Genomic DNA, 12,133 nt, shown 5'->3' on the forward strand with positions numbered 1-12,133 from the left:
GTAACGTCTTCAGAGACAGTGATGTTGGATACAGAAGGACTATCGCGGAACATGCTAGCGTTCACACGCTGTCTCTTATTACCATACTAGCTTCTGCTCACGACTTCGTATGTGAGTAATAATCCGTTTCCCGTGGGAATTTCAGGAAATATTCTTAGTGCTCACCTACACTCCCCAGGGAACCTACATGCCAAATTTCAGCTTCCTACGCCCAAAAGTTTCGGCTGCACGTTGTCCGTCTGTCAGTCACTGAGTAACGCAAGAGTTTTATATATAGATCGTGTACGCATCGTGGAAAGAAAGAGAATATATGGACGCAATTGCGCGCTACGTGTTTTATTTTTCATGGAACTGATGGGTTGGTGGTACAAAATAGGTGTGGTACAAGGAAACAAGGAAGCGGTGGTGGTGTAATGGTTAAGAACCCCGCCTGTGGATCGAAAAGTCCCCGGTTCGAATCCTACTCGTGCCACATGAGTTTGTATACCAATCTGACTCATGTATAGTAGTTTTCATCGTCCAGCACTTGCTTCCGGTGAAGGAAAACATCGCGAGGACACTGGTTGATTATTATTAACTTGTGTGTGAAATGGAGAAGGCAATGGCAAACCACTCCATTAATAATGCCAAGAAAGTTGTTGTGTGTTTCATTTCACGTAATGAGCACGACCCTCAGCCATGAGGAATACGACTATGAAGATGAAGAAGAGTTGGTTAATCATATACTACTATCAACATACCTACTATATTTTGGTGCATGTCTTGTCGCAGATCTGCGTCCGGTCGGCCGATCGGATGTTATCAAATTGAAACCTCCTCCAATTGAACTTGTATTCGAAACGATAGTCTAAACAACGCCAGGCTTTGTTTAAATATTTTTTTTGGTTAATTATGTATATATATATATATATAACTTGTATTCGAAACGATAGTCTAAACAACGCCTATATAGGTATATATATTTTCCTTTCATCAGCACTTGATCACAATCATAATATGTTTCAGTATACCTTTTGACCATGTATTTTATTGTGTACTTACATTGTTATATTACTGATAAAAAATTATACATAAATTTATATTTAAAAAATGGTAAGCCCTTCTGGCATAATAGGGACCAACACTGTTTGAATGAGTTTCTTTCGACATTTCTACTCAGCAGTGGTCGTTCCGAAATGCTAGTAGTTTGTAGCTTTGGTAAACATCATTTAATTTAGAATATGACGTGAAAAAGTGCCTGTGAAGGCCTAATTTCATAAAAAAATATTTGATTTTGATTTATTGTACTAAATGTGTCTACACACTCAAGTCTGCATTATATTTTTAACCCCCCGACGCGAAAAGAGGGGTGTTATAAGTTTGACCTCTAAGTGTGTATGTCTGTCTGTGTACGAGGAACCGTAGCTCATCAACGGGTAAACCGATTTAGATGCGTTTTTTTTAATTTGATTGCTACACACGCACCGATTTAATGGACTACAGAAAGGGATGCAGGTATTTAAAAGAAAGAGATGTAAGACGACCTTCCTTTTCTATTAAATACGTGCATTTCCTTCTTTAGACCCATGATTGCCCCTGCGGCAGGTGTGTGAGTAGCCTGCCTTAGTGGTATGTTTGATCAAAATCGGTTAAGCCCTTCAAAAGTTGTAGCGAAATGAATATTGAAAGTCGGGATTTTTAATTTGTCCAACAAATAAACTTGTTCTATACATATCCCAATATTGTAGGTACCAAAGACAAATAAAACTATAGTTAGAACCAGTTAGCTCTTATATTTCATATATGTTTGACATGTATGAGAAAAATGGAAGTTATGACGATTTCCAGTAGAAGCGATAAATGGGTGGATCTCAAGAGCGTTTCGACTGCTGCGGCCGCGCTGTCATTACGATCCGTCAATTTTCTTGAGGAAGGAATCCAATTTCCAAAATCAATCATTCATAAAATTTACATTACAGAGTAATTGACCGAGCGAGCGAAAGGAACGAGGTCTACAAATCAACTTGGGGCAAAAATACAATTTTTTGTATGTAACATTCACACAAAAAATGTAACGCGATGACTTTCGAACCGTTGGTCTGATTTTGATAAAATTTAAAAGGTATCGATAGGATCTGTCAATAGAATTTTTAAGTTCGTGGGGCGACAAAATAGTCACAATTTTGTAAAAAAAAAAAATAGTGTTCGCGAGCGTCTACGTTCGCGGCGAACAACTAGTTATTTTAAAGTCAGACAGTTAAAACATTTTATACCTTTTATAATTAGAAATATACATGCGCAAATTCGTGGTATAAATAAACGTCATATTCCACAATTTATGTTATTAGGTTTGACCGCATAACCTTTCCACAGGTCCAAATTTGCCGCTAAGCTTCAGCATACTCAGCCTAGTGGTAAATACGCCCTCAACGGGTTCTATTCTTCTTCATAGTCGCTGGCTTCCTCATGGCTTGAGGGTCGTGGTCATTACGTGGAATCAAACACACACAACTTTCTTGGCATTAGTAATGGAGTGGTTTGCCATTGCCTTCTCCATTTCACACACAAGTTAATAATCAACCAGTGTGCAGTGTGTCCTCCTAATGTTTTCCTTCACCGGAAGCAAGTGGTGGTCGATGAAAACTACTATACATGAGTCAGATTGTTATACAAATTCATGTGGCACGAGTAGGATTCAAACCTGGGACCTTTCGATCCACAGGCCGGCGTCTGAACCATTACTCCACCTTTCAAACGAAATCTCTTACGGTAGACCCTATTTCATTAGATCTTTTCTATGTTTTGAATGTTTGATTTTTTTTTATCTTCAAAAAAAGGCTAATTTCACCGCGGACGCGGACAAAGCCGCGTGTAAATGTATATAATAAAGAAACATACCTCATATCCGGTGAATAGTCGACAGAACACGCGTATCCAGCGACCATGTGTCCAGTGAAAGTCTTCTTTCTGTTCATCTAGAAAATCAAAGAATATTTGTTTATTCGGAATTTAAAAAAAAAATGGACTACACTCAACGGCCCGCGTTTGTGTCTGTCCAGTAGATTTTGCATGAAAGAGGAAAAACTATATACACACACACACATATCACAAACTTTGACATTTATAATATTAACTGCGCCCCGGGGCTTCGCTCCCGTGGGAATTTCTAGATAAAAAGTACCCAATGTGTTATTCCAGGTTATATTCTACCTGTTCACCAATTTTCATAATTATCCGTCGAGTAGATTTTGCGTGAAAGTGTAACAAATATACATCCTCACAAACTTTCGCATTTATAATATTAAATAAATAAATATATAGAGAAAAATCACAGAGATTGAGTTAGCCCCAAAGTAAGTTCGAAATTTGTGTTATAATATAACATATACATATATAGATAAACATCCATATATGTATGTATTAGATAGAATGCGATAGAACGGGTAGACAAGTAGTATTTGTTAGACGAATTAAAAAAAAACCCCGATTTCAATACTCATTTTGCTACAACTTTTGAACGGCCGAACAGATTTTCATGAAACATGGCTAAGAACACTCGGGATAAAATTATCTATGACACAAGAAAAAAAAAACCAAACGAAAATCGGATGAACCGTTTGAAAATCTAAATCAAATCATTTATTCAGAAATTAGACCTTCACAGGCACTTTTTCACGTCATATTCTAAATTAAACGGGAACTGGTCATCTCGTTTCTCATATATTTTTTGTGTTTCACATCGATTGACGACCTCGGTGGCGCAGTGGTAAAGTGCTTGCCTTTGAACCGAGAGGTCTCGGGTTCGATCCCCGGTCGGGTCATGATGGAAAATGATCTTTTTCTGATTGGCCCCGGTCTTGGATGTTTATCTATATATGTATTTGTTATAAAATATAGTATCGTTGAGTTAGTATCACAGAACACAATTCTCGAACTTACTTTGGGGCTAGCTCAATCTGTGTATCTCCTAATATATTTATTTATTATTTATCGATATATATATATATGCATGTACAATAATGGTGAGCCCTTCTGGCATGATAGGGACCAACACTGTTCAAATGAGTTTCTTTCGGCATTTCATCTCAGCAGTGGTCGTTCCGAAATGCCAGTAGTTTGTGTTAGCGTGTGAGAAGTAACTGTTTAATATAAAAATTAACGTGAAAAAGTGCCTGCCAAGGTCTAATTTCTGAATAAATTATTTGAACTTTCAAATTATATTACTTTGGGAGCTACGATACACAGATACACAGACAGACAGACAGACAGACACGTAAAAGTTGTAAAAACAAACCTTGAACCGGTTGAGCGCGCTGAAGACCACGACCTTGTTGTCCATGGACTGGCACGCGAGCCACTTGCCGTTGGGCGCCGGCGTCACGGCCGGCAGCGAATGCATCGACGGCTCCGCTATGTACTTCATGTCTACAGGGATATCCCTGCGGACCAATTCCTATCCAATTCAATTCCTATCCTAGTCCTAACCAATATTAGAAACTAGCCGCGCCCCGCGGCTTCGCTCCCGTGGGAGTTTCGGAATAAAAAAAAGTACACTATCCTATGTGTTGTTCCAGGTTATTTTTTATCAGTGTACCAAATTTCATAACGATCGGTCCAGTAGATAATGCGTGAAAAGGGAACAAACTTACTTTCGCATTTATAATATTAAGTTAGGATGCCAAAGTAAGTTTGTTTGTTACATCTTCACTTCTTCTCACTTTGAGTAGATAGAGACGCAACCAATCTTCTTGAAATGTTACATACATATACCTATAGTTTGAATTACGGAGAAAGACATAGGGTACCTTTCATCCCGGAAAAATAACTACTCCCGTGGGAAATCACGCGGACGAAGCCGCGGACGAAGCCGCAGACAAATTACCAAGCATGAAGTTCTACTATGAGGATTTAGTAGACTGTGACTACAATGTGTAATGTAAAACTATAATACTTTGCAATCAATTCCATTATCTAATGTAGAATAATTTGAAAAGTGTTTTTTTTTTTTAGTTTTCGCTAATAAAAAAAACAAATTGATCAAAATGCGATGGTGGCGCTAGTATTCAGATTGATACATAACTGCACACTAGCGCCACCTTAATATAGTATTTTTCACATACTTTCACATTTATAAGTATGGAGATACGAATTAATTGATATGTTATTGTAGTAGCAAGCAATAAAAATATTACCACTCCCAAACCCTCAGACTCTTGTCGTCCGAGGTGGTCACGAATCTTCTATTTTCGTCCACGAACGTGATCGTGTTGACGGCCCCAAGATGGCGGTCGTATTCCTGTACTATTTCCCCGCTCCGGACGTCCCACTGAGAATAAATCCCAAATAATATCATAAATTCGAAAGTAAATTTATTTGTTACCTCTTCACGCTTTATCTGCTTCTTCAAGATTCTGATTCTGCTTCTACCCTATCTTCGTGAAATTTTGCATACATGTAGTTTTAACTACGTAAAAGTAAACCATTTTCATCGCGAAAAATAAATGTTCCCGTGGGGAAATTAACGCGTGCGCAGCCGCGGCCAAAATCTAGTAAAACATATAAATATCTAAATACAGAGCCAATTAAAGATTCTCACAAATAGCAATAGATTATTTCTAGTTTGAAGTACGTGTACCAAATTTATCAGAACAATCCTTCCAGTAGATATTGCGTGAAAGAGTAACAAACATTATATCATATTATATCTAAAAAGCAAGTTAGCCATTTTGCTGCGAAGTAAAACGACCTTTAATACACTTAGTTAACAGTCCATATCTGCTTGAATGTATTTAACTTACACAGATAATCTTCTTATCCGAAGTGCCGGCCACAAACAAATGTTGCTTGTCCTCGTCGGGATGGAATTTAGCGCAATACGGCACTTTACGGGACGTGAACCGCGATATACACTCGCCGGTCTCAGTGTCCCACAGCTTTATGTAGCGGTCGTAAGCTGAAACCAAAGACCAAGAATGTTATACAGGGTTACTGTTATAACCTTCCAAAGGCGCATAAAGTACATAGAGACTAACATCTTTTGTTCTACGACTAAACGTAATAAATACAAAATATTTCCTTTTTTTTTAGTTTTAATGTCGTTTCTATAAAACGTTAAGTATGTGTTCGATTCCGCTACATAACGCTACTGTACTGAATCGTGTTGCTTGGCTATTACATAGAGTTAAGAATCGCAAATTAGATTGTATTTTTTTATATGATAAAAAAACTACGAATCATGAAAAGTCGTAGAATAAAAGTTGCTTATTTCGATGTACCCAAGTAGTCTTTAGGAGGTTATGCATTTGATACCAATAACCCTGTACAGACAGTAGATGAGTCACAGACAAATGACATTAGAAGATTTCCATACAACTTCCCCGTCTACGACGAATCTCATACAAAGTAGCAGATTGGGTGATGACAGACAAAGAAGTCAGGTGTCTCGTTTCTTCTCATGTGTGTTTCTTTGCCGTATGAGTGAAATGGAAGATATGATGGAATTTATAGATCTCTGTCTATGGTTGAAACATAATTATTGAATGCTACTGTTTCTACGCCTTAGTCTTATTTTTTATTGAGTGTATTATTGCTAACACTGGTGTCAGATTTTATATCGCCTGAAGGCATCTGACATGGCTATATTTTGCGCCTTTTTCTTATATTTGTATCTTGAACTAGCGGTTGTCTCGGCTCCACTTATGTTTGACCTCGGGACATAACTATATCTATTCCAAATTTCATCAAAATCGGTTCAGTGGTTTATCCTAAAAAGCGGAATAGACTTTCGCATGTATAATATTACTAGCCGCGCCCCGGGGCTTCGCTCCCGTGAGAATTTCGGGATAAAAAGTACCCTACGTGTTATTCCAGGTTATATTCCACCCGTGTACAAAATTTCATAACAATCCGATGTCCAGTAGACTTTGCGTGAAAAAGTAACAATGTTTCTGTTTTTTTGTAATGTTCTTGTGTACCAAATAAACATTTTTTTCTTTCTATCAAAACATACTAAATATTAGTAGAATAGTATATAACGGTTACCGGCGGAGAGGAATTGCGCGCCGGAGTTGTTGAAGTTGACGTCGCGCACGGCCTGGCGGTGGCCGAAGTACGTGCGCGCGCAGCGGCGCTCGCCGTACACCTCCCAGATCTGACGGGACAGTGGGACTATTACCTATTTACTTATTTAAACATTTGTTGCACATAATAGGCTAGTTGACAAATTTTGTTTGTTCTTTGTGATTTATCCTAATATATTTATTTATTTTGTAATTTATTTATTTTTATTTAAATTCAACAGTACACGTGTATCCTATTACAGTATTTATAAAAGAAAATAAAATATTTTCTATCAATATCACATTAAAAATAAACATAAAAAAAACATTATTGTATTTTTAATACAAGCAAGTCGACTCGCATTCGTCATTCCAAAACCGCAAACAACTTCTGAAAAGCGTCTTACATCGATCTGCAAACACATCACGTTCAGGTTCCGTAATAACTTTATTGCACGAAAATAAGTATATTAGTCAAAATTCATACAAGAAAGATACATGTACAACGGCGGACTTATCCCATGTAGGGATCTCTTACAGTCAACCGGTGATAGGTTGAGAGGACGTGTATACAGTAGCAGGCTAGTCAGAAGTAATAACGTACAACATGAACAGAGAAGACTATAAATTGTAAGAAAATAAATAAATATACGTTTTTTTTTTTGTTTTTATGACTATATTCGAACGCCCTTATATTATTACTGTGTAAAATACTGTGACAATGACAATTCTTTCAAAGATATGACAAAAATAAAATCACACATTTTTTCATAGACTCGTCCAAACGCTCCATACTAAATGACACGAACTAGTGACGTCACAACGTGCGAAAATGTTCGCGAAGAAAGATATGTTTGTTCGACATACATCGCCACATTAAATATTACGTTTATGGTGATGACTTCTTAATAAAAGTTGTTAACATTTTTTGGTTTTTTATGGTGATATAGTTTTTTTTTTGGACTGAATGGACTTTCCAACTAAGTTTAAATCTTCGTATAATGATCCCGCTGCATTGTTACAGTCTATGAATTATCACAATGATCATAAATATATCTATTTTACCTAGACATATTTTTAACAATTCTCTGACCTTGTCAACTACCTTATTCCAATGAATTCACAATAAATAAATTAATTATTATGAATTACTTGTGTTAGCACCTAGACCATTAACTAGTACAGTCAACAGCTCATCAACCTACCCATATTCATTGCATACTCGGAGCTATTATCGCGCCATAGATGTTCATGCAGGGTAATTTGCCGTTGACTGTACTAATAACCCAACAGTGTTTAAATGTGTTAAAAGGTATAACAATCAAACGGACCGTGGGCTCCGACGCACAACGGCTGAAGAAGAAACCGGGAATACGCTCAGATAATAGAGAGAGAGAGAAAGTATAACAATCAACTCGCCTTAACCCTACAATCCATGCCAGCAGACAACATGAGATGTGCAGTGCCGGGAAACCACCGCACTGTGGCAATGCCTTTTGTGTGCCCTTTCCATGTGTGGATGTGTGCCTGGAAGTATATATTATGGGTTAGATTTTACAATTCATGTTTTACAAACTGTTTAAAGGCATGTGCACAGCAAAATTGTATTGAAAGCCTGCAAAAAGTTTGATATAGTGCATTTGTCCTTAAATGTGTTTCTGATTCTATTTCGAAATTCTCATTAATTTGTACTCGTCTACATCATAATTAATTCAGAATGTGAGGTTTGACGCTTTGACTTTGATAGGCAACAATAGCATTGCCAAAGAGGGTTGACGTGAGACATCAGGGCGCCTACCATCAACTAATACACAATGATTCAAATGCAGGGCAGTTCAGTTTAGGAACCTAAAATTAATCGCGTTATTTGGTACCACCAACTTATCTTAACAAAGTCTCATTTGAATCGTAAGGAGTAAATGAAATTCATAAAAAAAGTAAAAATTGTCTCTGAATCGTAAACCCCAGTGACAGCAGCCAAATTAAAGAAAGAGATAAGGCTATACGATCTCTATATATTTTATCTCGTTTCAAGATTTGCGTTCCGATATCAAATTCTTACCATTTTGAGCAAACAATATGTATTTTTTTGTTTCTTAAAATTAAAATGTATATTTCAATTACAATAAATGCAATATAATTTAGACTAACAAATTTGTCGATCATAATCATAACACTAAACACAAACTTCGGAACATAAAACTGTACCACGATGGAGTTTCGGTGGCAAAACTAGGAACTATCAATAACAGATAGACCACGTCATTGTTTTCAGCGACAGTAGCGCCACGTCTGTGGGACTTCTTTCGTGGTAATCAATCAGAAATTGGAACTTTTTTTGAATCGCGAATTTTGACAGATACGCGATCCAGTTTACGTTCTCAATGCACATCATGGTACCGAATTGTATGCAAAATTAGTGAATGAAATCGAAACGGCGTATTGTTTTGGTGACTACCTATAATGGATCGTTATGTTTATATTGATCAGTTTAGGTCCTGAACTGGATCGCATTAAGAGATGATGGTAAGCCCCCAAGCTAGTTCTAGATAAGATTAAATTTTATAGACCTGCGGTCAATATTCAATAAACACAAAAAAAATCTGTTCTTTTTTTAAATTATATTTTTAAATAAGGAATGTATGGTTTTTTTATGTTATATCTATCTAAGAGAAGAGTGACAGCCCGGTATGATACCGGGAACACACGAGAAACCTTGGGCAGGAAGCACTTGTCCGGCGGCGCGTCACTGCGCAGACGCGGCTCCGCGCGCGGCGCGCTCGTCCACGCCCGGCCCTGGTAGTCTGTAGCGTTGTCGACTGGACAACAATACATTTATTACATGTATTTATTAAACTTATGTTGATATACCACTAAGTTGAGTTTGTGTCTACTTGACTAGGCAAAAAGTAAAATGCACAAGTATAGATTTCGTTTTTTACTTTTTATTGCATAAACTGCTCCTTGTTCGGTCCAAATCCATGCCTGTTTCATCACTTTGTTTTTTTTTATTATCTATCCCATTGCTGGGCAAAGGTCTCTCCAAATCCTTCCAAGCAGTTATATCCGATGCCAAACATTTTCTGATGAAATATGATATTTTAATCTTGACGAACTCGGTGGCGCAGTGGTAAAGTGCTTGCCTCTAAACCAAGAGGTCCCGGTTCGATCCCCGGTCAGGTCATGATGGAAAATGATCTTTTTCTGATTGGCTCGTGTCTTGGATGTTTATCTATATATATATATATATATATATGTTATAAAATATAGTATCGTTGAATTAGTATCCCATAACACAAGTCTAGAACTTACTTGTAGGCTTGCTCAATCTGTGTGATTTGTCCTATTTATTTAAACAAATTAACATTTAATATAACCCCTATACAATGCTTGTATGTGTATAATAAGTTGCATAATGTATACATACTGTGGAATATAGATTTCTCTTCCAATGGTTTGTCTTCCTCCACTTTGCCCTTCTTCTGTCTCTTGGCTAATATCTCTTCTAGTTCTTTAGCTTCATCTCCCTCTGGCTTCATTATTCTGGAGAATCCATAAAATAAAAATGTACACAAAATATATAAAGTGAAAAATTTTGAATATACAAAAGTAGTTCATGCAGTTGTGGTGTAATGATTGAGACTCTTGCCTCTAAGTTGAAAGGTCCCAGATTCGAATTCTACTCGTGGCCACATGAAAAATGTGTTCGCTGATTAATATTATTAACTATGCAGATTTCATAGGTACATGTTTTACTCTGGGCTATATGGCTGAGGAAGATACTGGGAAATATTAAATAGTAGAGATTGCAGATTAAGTTATTTAAATTCTATTAAATCAGAAAAATCAGATATTACAATAGATGTTTGACCACCATTCTACCCACCTTTTTTCCCCCTCATACCCTCCCCAAGGCCCCAGGAAACCAGTAACATCTTCTGGGTTGTCATTTTTATTCCGTTTCTTCTTATCCAGAGGCCTTTTCTTTATGCTCTCGAAAACTGATTTGCCTTCTGATTCTTCAGGGGGTGCCACCATTGCTGATACTAGAAAAAAATGTAATCAGTAACTGGGCTTTTGGCACCAAAATTGTGATATGTTATCTTCCATATCACACTATGATAGAGACAAGACATATTCACTTTGTAATTCTCAAGTGTGTTCATGATTGGAATAAACTTTCTTGCTAAAGGATACCAACAAATTAAATAATTTTCCAACATGGCATTTCAGAAAAATCTTAGATACTTACAAACAATGGGATCCCCACTCCCACTGTCTACTTCTGTTGATGGGTCTACAGCATACCCGTAACTTGTAAATGTCCGTCGTTGGTTCTCAAACTGAAAGTCACTGATATGAGCCTTCTCCACATATCCTGACAACATATTTCTGTTTGCCTTCATCTGCTGTGTTTGAAATGGGTTTTCTGGACCAAATGTTGGGGCAAATAACTCCTCGTATTTTGGATTATGCATAAGTTCGTCATTGTTCGGTATTAAAACTCTTGTATCGTCATTATTCTAAAACAGTAAAAGCGAATTTATGTAAATTCTATGTTAACATAGTAAAACTATATTAGCAAATTATACTATATAAGCAAATTATATATTTTATATTGTATTTGTGATTATGTAATGCTGAAATATTTTAATTTTATTGAACATACGTTGGAGAAAGAGCTGATAAAGGTAAATCGTCCTGCCTTGAGGTTATGATAGGGTACCTATTGCAATGAAGTTATAATAATATTTAACATATATATATATATATATACTCACTGTGGGCATAACTACGGGAGCAGCACATATTTGCATACTTTTTGCCACGGATAAACTAGGATCAACAGGTTTTAAATGAGTCAACAAAGTTTCATTGCTGTGTTCCCTAGTTTTTGGGTTAGTATCGCTTTCGTCTTCCGAACTACTGCCATAATTTTGTATATTTAACATCTTTGAAATTACCAGCAACTGCGTAACTTGTTATTATTAGTGACAAAGGAACTTAAATAAACCAAAATACTAAAAAAACAAACACGCATATTCAGTTCAATAGACTCAACAACAACGTCGAACGTGATACATTTACATTGTCAA

General features: G+C 36.7%; 1 protein-coding gene across 1 annotated transcript in view; it reads right to left on the reverse strand.

Moving 5' to 3' along the window:
• Positions 1-12,127, reverse strand: part of LOC128671435 (uncharacterized protein) — a 28,595-nt gene extending 16,468 nt beyond the window's left edge. The window contains exons 1-11 of the mRNA XM_053747884.2: positions 11,819-12,127; positions 11,290-11,560; positions 10,924-11,083; positions 10,465-10,580; positions 9,753-9,856; positions 8,457-8,564; positions 7,021-7,129; positions 5,778-5,932; positions 5,172-5,305; positions 4,274-4,418; positions 2,878-2,954 (exon numbers count right to left, since the gene is read on the reverse strand). Coding sequence (XP_053603859.1) covers positions 2,878-2,954; positions 4,274-4,418; positions 5,172-5,305; positions 5,778-5,932; positions 7,021-7,129; positions 8,457-8,564; positions 9,753-9,856; positions 10,465-10,580; positions 10,924-11,083; positions 11,290-11,560; positions 11,819-11,989 — 1,550 coding nt within the window. The 5' untranslated portion in view covers positions 11,990-12,127. The remainder of the gene's footprint in view (positions 1-2,877; positions 2,955-4,273; positions 4,419-5,171; positions 5,306-5,777; positions 5,933-7,020; positions 7,130-8,456; positions 8,565-9,752; positions 9,857-10,464; positions 10,581-10,923; positions 11,084-11,289; positions 11,561-11,818) is intronic.
• Between the last annotated feature and the right edge of the window lie 6 nt (positions 12,128-12,133).

This window comes from Plodia interpunctella, chromosome 7, assembly GCF_027563975.2.
Source record: "Plodia interpunctella isolate USDA-ARS_2022_Savannah chromosome 7, ilPloInte3.2, whole genome shotgun sequence".
NCBI lineage: Eukaryota > Metazoa > Arthropoda > Insecta > Lepidoptera > Pyralidae > Plodia > Plodia interpunctella.